The 14,122-nt window shown below is 40.9% G+C and overlaps 1 protein-coding gene across 2 annotated transcripts in view; it reads right to left on the bottom strand.

Annotated features, from left to right (window-relative positions):
- The window catches only part of SPMIP2 (sperm microtubule inner protein 2), a 40,118-nt gene that overhangs the window by 12,479 nt on the left and 13,517 nt on the right, over window positions 1–14,122 (bottom strand). For both annotated transcript variants that reach the window (XM_075612435.1, XM_075612444.1), the window contains exons 3-4: window positions 10,637–10,695; window positions 1,755–1,917 (exon numbers count right to left, since the gene is read on the bottom strand). In XM_075612435.1, coding sequence (XP_075468550.1) covers window positions 1,755–1,917; window positions 10,637–10,695 — 222 coding nt within the window. The remainder of the gene's footprint in view (window positions 1–1,754; window positions 1,918–10,636; window positions 10,696–14,122) is intronic.

Genomic DNA, 14,122 nt, shown 5'->3' with positions numbered 1-14,122 from the left:
ACACCTGCAGGGATATAGTGACGGTTTTAAGTCCATAAGGTGGTTCCAGGATGAGGAAAGACAATATAGCAGTAACAATCGGGCATGTCAGGATAAAATCCTATCTTTAGCAGCAACAATGGGCTGATCGGCCGCAGAATCTGCTCTGCTACATTGCCTTTCCTCATCCTGGAACCACCTTATGGACTTTCATGGTCTCTATATCCCTGCAGGTGTAATTTATTCATTCACTTGTTTATCATTGATTTGCGCCTTTTGTATCTATCTATCTATTGTATGTTTCCGTACAAAGGTTCAGCTGTACAAGATGTCTGCAACTCATTGTGATGTCACCAGTCACATGCCAGATATATAGCCTACCACGTACAACACCAAATGGCCGGCTTACTAAGAGAAATTGTGGATAGGAGGCGGTGGAGGAGACAGGCATCTCAGGACAGCGAGGAATAAGGAGAAGGTTGTTATAGGGATGGTGGGGTGAAAGAAACCAAGAGTAGGGTCCAGACAGGTTTTGGGGCGTATGTAGGGGTCACACAATTGATGGGGAAGATATAGGAGTTACACAGGTGATGGGTAGATATTGGAGGGTGATGGGGGATATAGGGGGCAATGGGGGAGAAGTGTAGTGTTGATGGAGAGGTGTAAGGGGTAATGGAGAAGTGTAGGGGCCACACGGGCTTGAATGGTGCAGGAGGCACACGGATGATGGAGAGGAGCGGTGTAGGGGGCACATGGGTGATGAATGTTTAATTAATAACCTTTGAGATCTGCTATATTGGCGTATGTAACACTGGGTACAGCAGTGCAAAATTCTGAGACAGAAGAAAAAAGATTGAGACAAGAAGCAATCCAACTATTGTTAGAAATTGTAAAACATATATATATATATATATATATATATATATATATATATAAATATAAATTGGGCTATAGTTCTATCCTCCTGGTATAATCCCTGCTAAGGGCAGGTTGCCAGGAGTTATCGTGGGTTTCCCCCACTTCAAGCACTTGCCCTGAATGGTGGAGCTAGGTCACCTGACCCTGTGTCCAATCAAGAGGCACAGGGGCGGTGCCTGCTGATATCATAAAGAGCAGTGCATTTCCTATTTAGTGTGTCAGAGTTCAGACAGTGGAGAGTCAGAGTTAGTGTTAGGGAGGAGAGGAGTGAGCAGCTTATGAGTAGAGCTGATAGATTATAGTGAGGTGGACCAAATACCTCTCACCCTGCTTAGGGGGTGAGGGAAGAGCTAGCCCCACTCTGGATGGCGCTAAGGTCCAGAGTGGAGGCAGGGAACATCACTAAGGAGAACAGCTGGTGGCATTGTAAATCAACTGTACCTGTCTGCTGCTGCGGGAGACTGAATAATAAAGGAGTCTGCTGTTTAAAGAGAACCTTGTGTGAGACTGGAATCTCTCATCCCTGGGAGAGCGATTTCTGTGTTAGGGATTCCACCCCGCATCCCTGGGGCTTACTACAGATGGAGGTGCTGCACCATTGAAGGAGAACGAAGGCATCCACCCCAGTAACCTGTCTTGTTGTCCCCCATGTCATCGCGGGAGACTCAGGCCCTCCTGTTGCCAGCAGGTATGCACCACACAGAGACATGTAGCCAGACCATAGAACACCTTAGGGGGTTCAATCTGCGACTGGGTGGGGTCCATGGGTTATATATATATATATATATATATATATATGTGTGTGTAAATTGTTATCTACATATAATGGGAATGGGGGAAGGTTCATGTGACCATACCTGTTTGAAATAAGTTGGAACCTGTCTGGCTTTGTAACTCCTGTCAAGTATTGTAGCCCAATATCCTTTGCCATAGCAGTAACCATCATAAGTGCCAGGAGTCCACGCTAGTGTAGCCCTTGCTCTGCATCCTTGTGCATCAAGAACATGGGGCGGAGGGGTCCTAATAATGAGAAAAAATATAAATGGCAAACTACGTTAGTGAAATTGTATATATTTATGTATCAAACTATGTAGTATATGTATATATTTCTAATTCTGCAAATTTAAAATTTTTTAAACGTTGGCAATCTATACGGTATTTCACACACACACACACACACACACACACACACACACACACACACACACACACACCATACGATACCGGTTGCAACACGACATCAAGGGACAGCACGCAGGTAAGTAAATCATGAATATCGTCGTAGAGGTAAAAGTCATCAACTACATTCTTTGAGTACTGAGGAAAAGGCGATTAAATGTTCTCTTTTGACATTATTTCAAAATCATACTTAATGCGTTTTATATTTTGGTAACTCTAAGTTATGACTAAATAGCTTTTTCAATAGAAATATCAAGAAATTATAGGTAAGGAGGTGCATTTAGTGAGTTTTTACTAATAATGCCCTGAATGGGTTTTACCTTCACAACAACGCTATATACATACTGTAAGACAAAATAGAAAAATTGTCTCTGTTAAAATGCCAGTAGAGCATAGAATATATAGAGGGAAATGCACGCTGGATTGGCAAGTGGTCTCTAGTTGTCAAGTCCTATGTATCACTAGAAAGAATGAGGAATTGTAGTTATCAGTGGCAGGAAAAAAGAATGGAATACCATTTCCCAGACCAGGAATGTCAGATTAACTTGTACAGAAACTGTGTGGTAACTTGTAATGGAAGTGTAATGCTTTGCTTAAGCTTCATCAACAGCGTCCATCTATGTTGTCCCCCAAACCTTAGCACATTGTAGCATGACACTCCCCTCATGCAGTTTTCAGCAGAGAAACTACAATTGGGATTCAGATCACAGTAGCAAGATCTACATTTAGCAAACTACAGTACCAGTTGTGTGTTGCTGACTCACAAAACCCAGGCCAGTTCTGTTTTGTTATACACATCAAATCTGACATCCCTTATGGAGATATGCAAACCTGACAACATTTGTTTGGCCGCAGTTTTGATCAAACTTTAAAAAAAAAAAACCTGCAAAAGTTTCATTCAAACTTTTTCCTTCAAATGTTTTGGGAAAATCGTACAAGTATTTCAAAATGTGCTATTTCGCCCATATGACTTACATTTTTCTTTTATGTCCGATCAAAATGTCAAATTCTTAATTAATCAAACCTAAAATGCCCATTGATTTGAATCGTTAAGTGTGTGAAAAGTTCACCCAGCTCTACTCAGGAATTTACTAACCATCGCTTCTTCACAGGATGTGTGAGGTGTACTGGTTACCGTTTGGAATGTCATGTGTGACGTAATAACAAAGGAGATCAAATGCAGGGTATGCAGAACTGATCAGGATTCAGAGTTACTTACTTTCTAAGTGTAACACATATCCCTCCTCCCCCCCCTCCCCACCCCTGGGAGAGTTTGCTGCTACATGGTGTGGTTGTGCATAACCTGCTGACTTACAGTACATCTGAGTCTCCCGCATGGTGGTAGGGGATATTAGAACAGGCTTCTGGGGTAACAACTGATTCGTACTCACTGTGACAGTGCCTCCGTCTCTTGCAGGCCCCAGGGATGTGGGGAGCAATCCCTGCAGGAGAACTTCTTTACCCTTCCCCTGATAGATTGCAGTCTCAGGCCGGAAGGTATAGTAAAACAGGAACACACTTTATTGCACACTGCAGATCTTATAGCATTCACAGGAGCAGGCAGTTCTTAGGGCCTTCACCCTCAGAATGTATCCTGGACCTTCACTCAAAGCCAAAGGCACTTGAAGCAGTCGCAGCTCTTCCCTTACTCCATGGTGAAGTAAGAGGAACAGTCTACCACTCCACTGCCCTAAGGGAGGGAGTATAATCTAGCAGAGCCCTGCACAGTTATTCGGGTAGACTAGCCTCTCTCAAGGGTAGAGGCACAACTACTGAATTTGGTAGTGCAGCCCTTTAAGTACAGGAAAAGCAGGAACCAGGTCTGAGTCCCTGATTGGACACAAGGCCTAGTTGCACTGCCTCCCCTGTGACTCACTGAAGCTGCTAGGGGTGGGGAAAACCCAGGATTAGTCCTGGCAGGCCTGCATTTACCAGGGCTTACTGCCAGGAGAAGGGCAGACTGGTAGCCAGAAACCAGCCCTGGCTATACAAGCATGCACTTTTTCTTTAATGGATACAGTACATTTCTATTTTGTAGAATTGGCCACCAACTGTGATTTTCTAAAGTCAGCTTTTTAACTCTGGAGTGATCGCTTAGTTTTGTAATCTCTGCATTATTCTTTCCTCATTTAAGCAGTAATGAGCCACAAACAAAATAGGTATTTACTGTATTTTCACTGGCAGCAATTTGTTATTGGTTACACATAAATATAGGGACTATTCACTAACCTACGTTAGTTATTTGTTTTGATCAATGACCAAACCATGCTATGGGTATTACCAATGACTAATAGCTGGCACTGTTTAGTAAATCACCCTTCGCATTGTTGATGACTAATTGGCTTGTGAAAGTATAACACTTTTTGGAGTTAAACCTCCGTACGCTGAGCATTTTCACATGTTAACCTTCTGTACTACTATGCTCCTAGTGAGAAACAAAATAGGAACATTCGTAGCCTCCTCTACAAAGACGTGCATTGACATTCAAAACAAAGATGGAAAGGAATTATGCTCATTAGAGATAAGTGGATTTCTTGGGGGGTGGTACGCAATACATTGCAGAGTGATTAAAGAAATGCCTTGCTGACATCTGCCATTCTCAGCTCCTTGCTTCCAACAATTATACTATAATAATGTATCTTGCAGTCTTGTCACAGTGTTTAATGTTTTCTTCATCCAAAATACAAAGAAAATAGCTTAAAAAAAATGCAACTATTGCAGAAAAACTGATCTGATTCAAATTTTTCTGCAATAGCTGCATTTTTTTTTTGTATTTTGTATTGTATAATATGTATAATATTATCCAATTGTATTTTGGATAATACCCCGAACATATGTATGGCACAATTATAGATCTCATAATAATAGGAAAACATGCACTTTTTCTAACAGATTCTTACTTAAGATTTGAGAATATTTGGACCCGACTTTTTACTTACAACTATTCTACATATAGATAAATACCTATTATAAAAAATACCAAAAAAGACCCACTAAAACATCCTTACTTATGCCTTATTTTAATAATATAATGAACTGAACAAACGCTAGCTATAACAAAATACTGATGAGGTCTCCTTTTCTCAGTAGGAGTATCAGGCCACAAATCCCTGAAAATATTTCAAACATTAGGCATGTCCACCCACTACATAAGGGCCCTTACATTGGTTGTGCCCCTTGAATTGGTTGAACACGGCCTGAGCATGGCCCTCATTACCTTCTGTATCTGTTTGCGCTTGTTTGTCCTTATTTGGCATGCCATTCTGTTTATGTAATCCATATCCCTCTCTTCCCCATTGTACCGCGCTGCGGAATACGCTGGAGCTTTATAAATCAATTATAATAATGATGGTATTTTCCTCAAGGACATAACCCTATGACTGATGTTAACATCCTTCAAAGTGTTAATAAACAAATTGCATACTCAGTCAAATTATTAACGATTTCTGCTATACTAAAGGGAATATATGACACATCCTCAAATCTACGCTGCTCGGTTATTTCATGTTTTTATTGAGTTGACATTTGACTTGGAGAGCTATGGGATAAATACATATTCCTGATACACTTCCTTTGGTAATACAGCAGATGGCCCTAAAGTCATAAAATGTATATTGGTTCTCCCTTTCTGCCACAGTGACATCACAAGCACTTTGATAATCGGTCCCATCTGGATTTTCATCCACACAGACAAGTCAAATGAAACATAAACATTTTTCTTCCACACACCAGCATTCCATTTATTCCCAGTCACACAAAAAAGTTGACTGGTTTGTGGAAGGTATTCAGGACTCAATCTCTGAGTCAGGTTGGGGACATTTTTTTTTTTAATCGTCTAAATTATTTTTCTTTTCTTTTTTTAATATAGCGATCAACTTCTGTGTCAACATTCTTGATTTTATAGAGAGCTTTGTAACTACGCTCCAAATTCAGGCTAAGCAACCTCAGTAATATAGAGCCAGTAATGCATATTTATTTACTGCACAACTGAATATTTTGGCACTATTTACATAATTGATTATACATTTTTATTGATCAAACATGTATCCTTATTTCAAGTAAAAGTGTTGAACATGTGAATCACTAGTATATCTCACTTTTTTCTGTTATCACTGCTATTTCTAAAGACAAGTTCTAAGCAGCCGCCTTCCTTAGAAACGTATGCTCTGATATGGTTAATTAACGGCATCCAAGTCATCGATGCCATTAAAAATCAATGCAAGTATTAGAATTTGTATGGATTATAAGTGACTGTCAAGATAAAGAATGACAATATGCCGTTGAAAAGAACTAACAGAAAATAAGATAAACTATTGCACACTGTGTTAAAATGATTTGTAGTTAACAACAATGGAAACTAAAGAGTACTTCTTAGTTGGATCATTATAAATAAGATTTTGTAGTACTGTACAATTACTTACATACAGTGTCCAGTGTAGTTTGTTTGCTATGATAATTGAGTGTAATGAGGTAGGAAGTCCCTCAATTATTAGACCTTCAACCTGCTGGACTTAAACATGTTCCTATTCCTTGACTTAATTGAAAAGACGCACATCATTTTATAGGATGCAATGCAAAAGAAGTGACGTTTTCTTTATGTCTGGTAAGTGATGCCTAGTTTGCAAGCAGAGTTGTCTGATACAGTTGTATGAGTAGGTCATGGAAACAGCACCAACATTGTATTAGTGCTTTAAAAAAAAAAGTGCCTGTGCACGGGGCCTCTTACCTTCTCCTGCTCCTCGTCACCACCTATGTTACATAGTCGTGATGGCGTGGCGTCATGGTAACGTGGCGCCGTGGGACCTTGTGGCGTCACATCATGGCACAACTGAGCCGCGTGACATCGTGGCATCACGTTGGCATAGCAACGCATCACCATGTGATGTTGCGGTGTCAGTGCGACACATTGTCACAAGGAGAAGATGCTGGAGATGAGCAGCAGGAAGAGAAGGCAAGAGGCACTCAGAAAATCTGCACACAAAAACAAAGCTCTCCGGCATTGTACCATATCCGTGGCAGGAGTACTCCTTTCCCAGTATCACTGATACAGCTGTATGAACCTAGGTTTGGTATTTGAAAACTACACAGAACATATTTTACAGACCAGTAGAAAGGACTCTATTGCTAAAGGCTCTTCTACTTAAGTTTTCTGGATTACTGTACTCACACACACAATATATATATATTTTGTACAACATCAAGTGATTACATAAAATTCTGTATCAAATACAAAATTGTAGTCAGCCAAACGAATGAAGGAGAAATGAAACTGAATCTTATCTATGAGACAGTAAGAGTAAGATGTATGTATGGAGAGTGATTATATACAGTAGGTTGGGAGAAAAGTTACATAGGTAACAAATTTCAAAGTAGACAGACAGAAACGTAGTGGCCTTGGCGGATTTCCTTTAAAAAGTGTGCATAGACTTGGAGGTTATAGGTTAATGAGCTGGACTGTGGCTGGGAAATCAGTGTATTGGTTAAGGTAGAAGTATCGCAAGGATGGCGAGAAAGAGAAAAGATGTCGGCAGTGTAGTCACAGTGGAACAAACACAGCATACAACAAAACTATACAAATAATTCTGGTATTTTTAACTTAAGGTTGCAGACCAAATAATATCCTACTTTTTTTTAAATAAATCAGTTCTGAAAATACTTTTAGCGTTAAAAAAAACAGAAACAAAAAAAACTCTGAATGGCATTTTTAATGTATTATAATGTAACAAGCCTTTTTGTTTCTATAGCAACCATTTACAAAGTCACACTGACTGCAGAATACTCCTCTGCAGCCATTTAGTGAACCCCCAAGCCGAATCTTCGCCAATCGATCACAGGAGAACGGATCCATCTGCAACTTAGCTAATTACTTATCATTGTTTGGATTGTATTGATTCACATGTAACAGGTGTTCCCCCACCCTCTGGGAGTTTTCACTTTTCCCTGTACTCTCGCTGTTCTGTACCTGTGAGGCTTAAAGGATTGCTATGTGTCTGCCGATGGTAGTGGGGAAGAAAGGACAGGCTTTTGGATATAGAGCTCTCATCTCACTCTGGGTGCAGCGCCTCCATTCCCAGCAGGCCCCATCAGTGCTGGGTGCAGTTCCTGCAGGAAAACCATCTTTCACTCCCCCTGATAAACTGCAGTCACAGGCAGGAGTATAAAAGCAGCAACTGGTCTTTATTGAGTACAGCCGTACACATCAACAATGCCTTTTCTTCTGGTCCCTGGACTCAACCCCCAGGGCTTGATGCCCCAAAGGTCTATCCCTGACTCCCATGCTTCCTGGTGGAGTATGGGGTAGTTGTTCCCACTCCCCTGTGGGAGGGATCTCTATCTCTCTTCCCTGAGGAAGGAGAATACTCTAAATTTGGATCTGCAGCCCCTTTTGTACCCAGGGGAGGGTCCTAGGTCTGAGCCCGATAGGGTAGGCTTTAGGCCCACCACCCCCTGTCACTCAAGGGAGTTGTTTACTGCTGCAGCAGCAAGGGCATAGATTTAACCCTAACACTGCATGCGCTGGTACCAGGGCTTACGTGTTAGGTAGAGCAGATTAGTAGCCAAGGGGATACATAGCTACACATACCTCTACCACTTGCCCTCTTGACCTCATTCCCTTCCATCTCCTAAAACCTCTTGCTCCTACTATCATCCCTACGCTCACACACATGTTTAACTCCTACCTCTACTCTGGTACCTTCCTCCTTCAAACATGCAACAGTTATACCATTACTCAAAAACAGCAAGCTTGACCCTACCTGTCTTTCCAACTATTGACCTGTCTCTCTCCTGCCTTTTGCCTCTAAAGTCCTTGAACGTCTTATATTCCTTCACTTGCTCCACTTTCTCAATGCCTATTCTCTCCTAGACCCTATACTATCTGGCTTCCGCACTACTCCCTCGACCCTCTACTATCTGGCTTCCGCACTACTCACTCCACTGAAACAGCCCTCATTAAAATAATTAATGACCTCCATGCTGCCAAAGACAGAGGTCGTTACACTCTGCTCATATTACTTGACTTCTCTGCAGCATTTGACACCATGGACCACCTTCGTCTACTTCACATTCTCCATACTCTTGGTATTCGTAACAAAGTTCTATCCTGGATCTCCTCTCCCATTGTACTTTCAGTGTCTCTTCTGCTAACTCCTCCTCTATCGATCTCTCTGTGGGGGTAACCCAGGGCTCTGTCCTGGGACACCTTCTCTTTTCTCTTTACACACTTTCTCTAGGTGACCAAATCACATCTCTTGCGTTTAAATATCACCTCTATGCTGACGACACACACACACATTTACTTATTCAACCTTACACCTGCTGTACAGACCAAAGTTTCTGAATGTCTCTCTGCGATATCATTCTGGATGGCCCTCCGCCGACTTAAAATGAACATGGCAAAAACAGAGCTCCTCATTCTTCCTCCCAAACCTGGCCCTACTACCTCCTTCCACATTACTGTTTGACGTACCATCATTCACCCAGTAGCCCAAGCACGCTGCCTAGGGGTCACACTCGACTCCTCTCTCACATTCTCCTCTCACATTCAAAAAGTATCTAAAACCTGTCGCTTTTTCCTCCGCAATATCACAAAGATACGCCCTTTCCTCTGTTGCTCGACTGCTAAAACTCTGACTCAGGCCCTCATTCTCTCCCGTCTTGATTACTGTAACCTCCTGCTGTCCGGCCTTCCTGCTCTCACCTGTCTCACCTACAATCTATCCTAAACGCTGCTGCCAGAATCACTCTACTCTTTCCTAAATCTGTCTCAGCATCTCCCCTGCTGAAATCCCTTCTGGCTTCCTAGCAAATTCCGCATCTCACATTCAATTCTCCTCCTCACTTTTAAAGCTTTACACTCTTCTGCTCCTCCTTACATCTCAGCCCTAATTTCTCGTTATGCACTATCCCGACTCTTGCGTTCCTCTCAAGGATGCCTTCTCTCTACCCCCTTTGTATCTAAAGCCCTCTCCGGCCTTAAACCTTTCTCACTGACTGCCCCACACCTCTGGAATGCCCTTCCCCTCAATACCCGACTAGCACCCACTCTATCCACCTTTAAGACCCACCTTAAGACACACTTGCTTAACGAAGCATATGAGTAGCACCGTGGCTAATACTATACACATCATACATAATGCTTGGATGCACTTACCAGAATGCCCTCCTACTGTCTCTGTACGTTCTTCCTACCTACCAATTAGATTGTAAGCTCTTTGGAGCAGGGACTCCTCTTCCGAAATGTTACTTTTATGTCTGAAGCACTTATACCATTGATATGTTATTTGTATTATTTGTTATTTATACGATTGTCACGTGTATTACTACTGTGAAGCGCTATGTATATTAATGGTGCTATATAAATAAAGAGATACATACTTACATACACCTATTAAAGGGGAAAATGGCAGCTTAGACTGCGGCTTTAACTTATTTGCTTTTGGAGTGTTCATGACGGTCATTTCAAGAAAACACAGCGTGTTATTAATTGAACCTTAATTACCTTTACCTCAATGTGCATTTTGCACTGAGCCAGATGATTGTTATGAAAATACACACTCACCATGGATTTTGATACCTGTGAGATACCATATCTTCACATGCTGTGTGAAAATCTCCACGCTGTGAAGAAGGCAAAACAAAACATCACAATGTTATTAGCATCACAAACAGTAGTACCACATTATACAGAGGTAAACTTTAACATTCTGTTAGACCAAAGAAAACCAAGGGACAAATCAACAGGCCAATACCAATGCAAAGATCAGATTGGGCATCAATTTTGGATATCAGTCCATTAAAGGAGCAATTCATGCAATATAATATATATATATATATATATATTGTGACAAACGGCTTACTCCGGGGCTCCGCCGTCTGTCCGGGACTGTTAGAACACGGTCTTTTAGGGTAGGTTAAATGATGAGGTGTCACGTGCTGTTCCTTTAAACAGGCTATGCCTGGTTTATTCAGTCCCAGGCACTGAGACTGCCACAGTGCATACAACAGAAACATAAGCAAAACAAAAACCTGCTCACCTGAGCAATAACTTAACTTAGGTTTTCCCTGTCTCAGGGTTGAACTGGCTTTTCCACTTCCAACAACAAAATAAGGAACTTTGCAGGTTTAGACAAAAAAGAGCAGAATGATTTAACCTGTTTGGGGAGAGGCTTTTCCCCCTCTCTACTTCCAGCAGACTACCTGCCTCCAGGCTCTTGGGGGAGAGGGCAGAGGAACCAGGAAATCAGTCTTAAATACCTGATTTCTAATTAGCAGGACAGGTGACAGAAATCAGGCAGCAGACAAACTCTGGTTTGGATCCCTCATCCCTCAGTTCCAGCACTTGCCAAACTGTGGGATGGAGTGCATGTATTATGAGGCTGCACTTCCAGCCTAAACAGGATAGAAACTGTTCAGTATCCTGGGAGCCCTATATATGGAATTTATTACCATCCCCTGGTTTCTATCACAATATACACACACACACACACCTCCCCCCCCCCCATTACCAACCAGCAGAATGGCAAGAAAGAGGCTGCACTCAGTGGTAAGACACATAAGACCGACGTTTCGATCCCGTGGAGGGATCTTCTTAAGGTGGGTGTGCAGTGAAATCTCTGCCATGTACCTTTTGCATTTTATACGGGATTAGCACCAGGTCTTTTGGACTATTGATATTGGAGGGCTTGCTTTGCTTTTTACACATACATATGTGTGATGATATATATATATATCAACTGTAAATATTACTGTATGTTCATTTGCATGTCTTAGACAGGTCTGCAACCCTGTCTTTCACCATTATCACCCAGCACACAGCACTTCCACTGCAGCAAGGGATTCTGGGAAATTACATGCAAATGAGCACACAGTGCCACCTTTTGTCTCAAGCTCACATTACATGAACAACCCTTAAGCCAATGCATGCTGCTTTAAACACAGCTTTTAAGCAAAGGCTGGGGTGAGATGCAAAGCCAGTAAACCCACTCACAGACATGTTTCAACCTTGATGGGTATCATCAGTGTAGGTTGGTTGCTGGCTCTGCTGGTTTGAGATTAAGAGTAGGTATTCACCACACTTATTAAGGTTATGGTGGGAAAAAAAAGTGACAAAAACCCTCCACAGTAAAGCATATAGCAACTGTAAATATTACTGTATGTTCATTTGCATATCTTAGACAGGTCTGCAACCCTGTCTTTCACCATTATCACCCAGCACACAGAACTTCCACTGCAGCAAGGGATTCTGGGAAATGACAAGCAAGTGAGCACACAGTGCCACCTTTTATATGCTTTACTGTGGAGGGTTTTTGTCACTTTTTTTACCCACCATAACCTTAATAAGTGAGACACACACACACACACACACACACACACACACACACACACACACACACACACACACACACACACACACACACACACACACACACTCCAGAGCTGAACCATAGTAATTTCTGTGAATTTTGTGAATTGGACAGAGTGCCAATGTGCACTATAAATACTGTATAATACTAATCTTACAGAGTTACAACTGTCCACGTATTGAGGTATATCTGACTACCACACACAGGGAGTCAGTATCCTGATATTTACACCTTTGTATTACTTTGTAGTGGTCATACACTGAAACCCACATCTTAGGATAAGCACTATACTAGCTATCTTTCTACCATACATGACCACATACAGTAGCCACTACTATCATGGCTATGCGCACGCTTTATATATACCTGTATTTTAATGCAGTATTTTAGTCATTGCACCCCTCTGTTTATCTCTTCTTATGAGATTTAGTGCTTCAGGTTTGACTTAACGTCATCTTGGAGTTTTAGTATTGTGTATAAGTGGGAGTTGCAGACCATTACACCTAAGGTACATATTACCATGTCTGTTTCCCTTACTAACTAGGAGATTCTTCTCCAGCAAATCCCAGTATACACTGCAGGGGTAGCAGCTGACTATCTGCCACATAGGTTTAATTTTCATATTTATAGTTTGTTTGTTATTTCTGTGGATTGACCATAGATTTGTCAATACCAATCCTATTATCACCTTTTACATTATCACTTAATAAAGGGATTTAATTATCTCTATCATTATATACCACAGTGAGTGCATTCAACAGGGAAACTTTTCTTGTTGTGTTCACTACCTCCAGTTTAAAGCAGCAAAACATGTGAAATCTTATGGGTTTTTTTTTTAAACTAAATCAGTTTTGCAGTATTGGATAATAGGGATTTTTTAAAATATGTTTTTATTTTATTCAACTCTTAATGCCATTTTTAATAAGTTTTAAAGCATCCTTTGATTTCTATAGCAGGTTTTATCCCACCTCCCAAGCAGTGCAAGTTCTTAGCCACACTTTCCTGTTTGGGATAATTTGTTGCAAATGCTCCCAGCAGTTTGAGCTGTAAACTGTAACAATAGATAATATTATTTTAGTAATCTCAGGATATATTGTAGCTGCTGAGTTACACTGACTGAAGCAGCCATTATGTCAGGCACACAATCAGGATTTTGACAGATTTATAACAGGAGCACCAAACGATTGCCATCTTATGTAAGAATGTATAATACATTGTCACATGCTTTACATATAATAATAATCATAATAATAATACAAATAAAGTTGGAAAGTAGTATTGCTGCTTTAAGTTCTTTCAAGACTTCAGCTGTCTCACATTTTAATCGTCCGTAACTCTTACATACATTGTAACATATATTTTTCCTAACTGTCCATGAAATGTCTGTAAATATAACGTGTAACAATATATTGTCAATACAATTCTGTCCCAGGACATACTTGAAAATGAAAGGTAACTCAATGTATTATTTCCTAGTAAAACATTTTATAAATAATACATAATAATAATAAACGTAACAGAATATCAGGGTGTGTGCAACCTTAAAAAAAAATTCTATGCGATGCTGTGAAATGCATGGAAACTGATTTCTCAAGCACAAATTACACCACATTATGCGTACCCTTATTATCATTTAAATTGGAGAATGATGGCCAGACGTTAGGAGCAAATTACAAAGGCAT

The sequence above is a fragment of the Ascaphus truei genome, chromosome 1 (genome assembly GCF_040206685.1).
Source record: "Ascaphus truei isolate aAscTru1 chromosome 1, aAscTru1.hap1, whole genome shotgun sequence".
In the NCBI taxonomy this organism is placed as follows: domain Eukaryota; kingdom Metazoa; phylum Chordata; class Amphibia; order Anura; family Ascaphidae; genus Ascaphus; species Ascaphus truei.
This window is presented reverse-complemented; position numbering and strand designations above follow the sequence as displayed.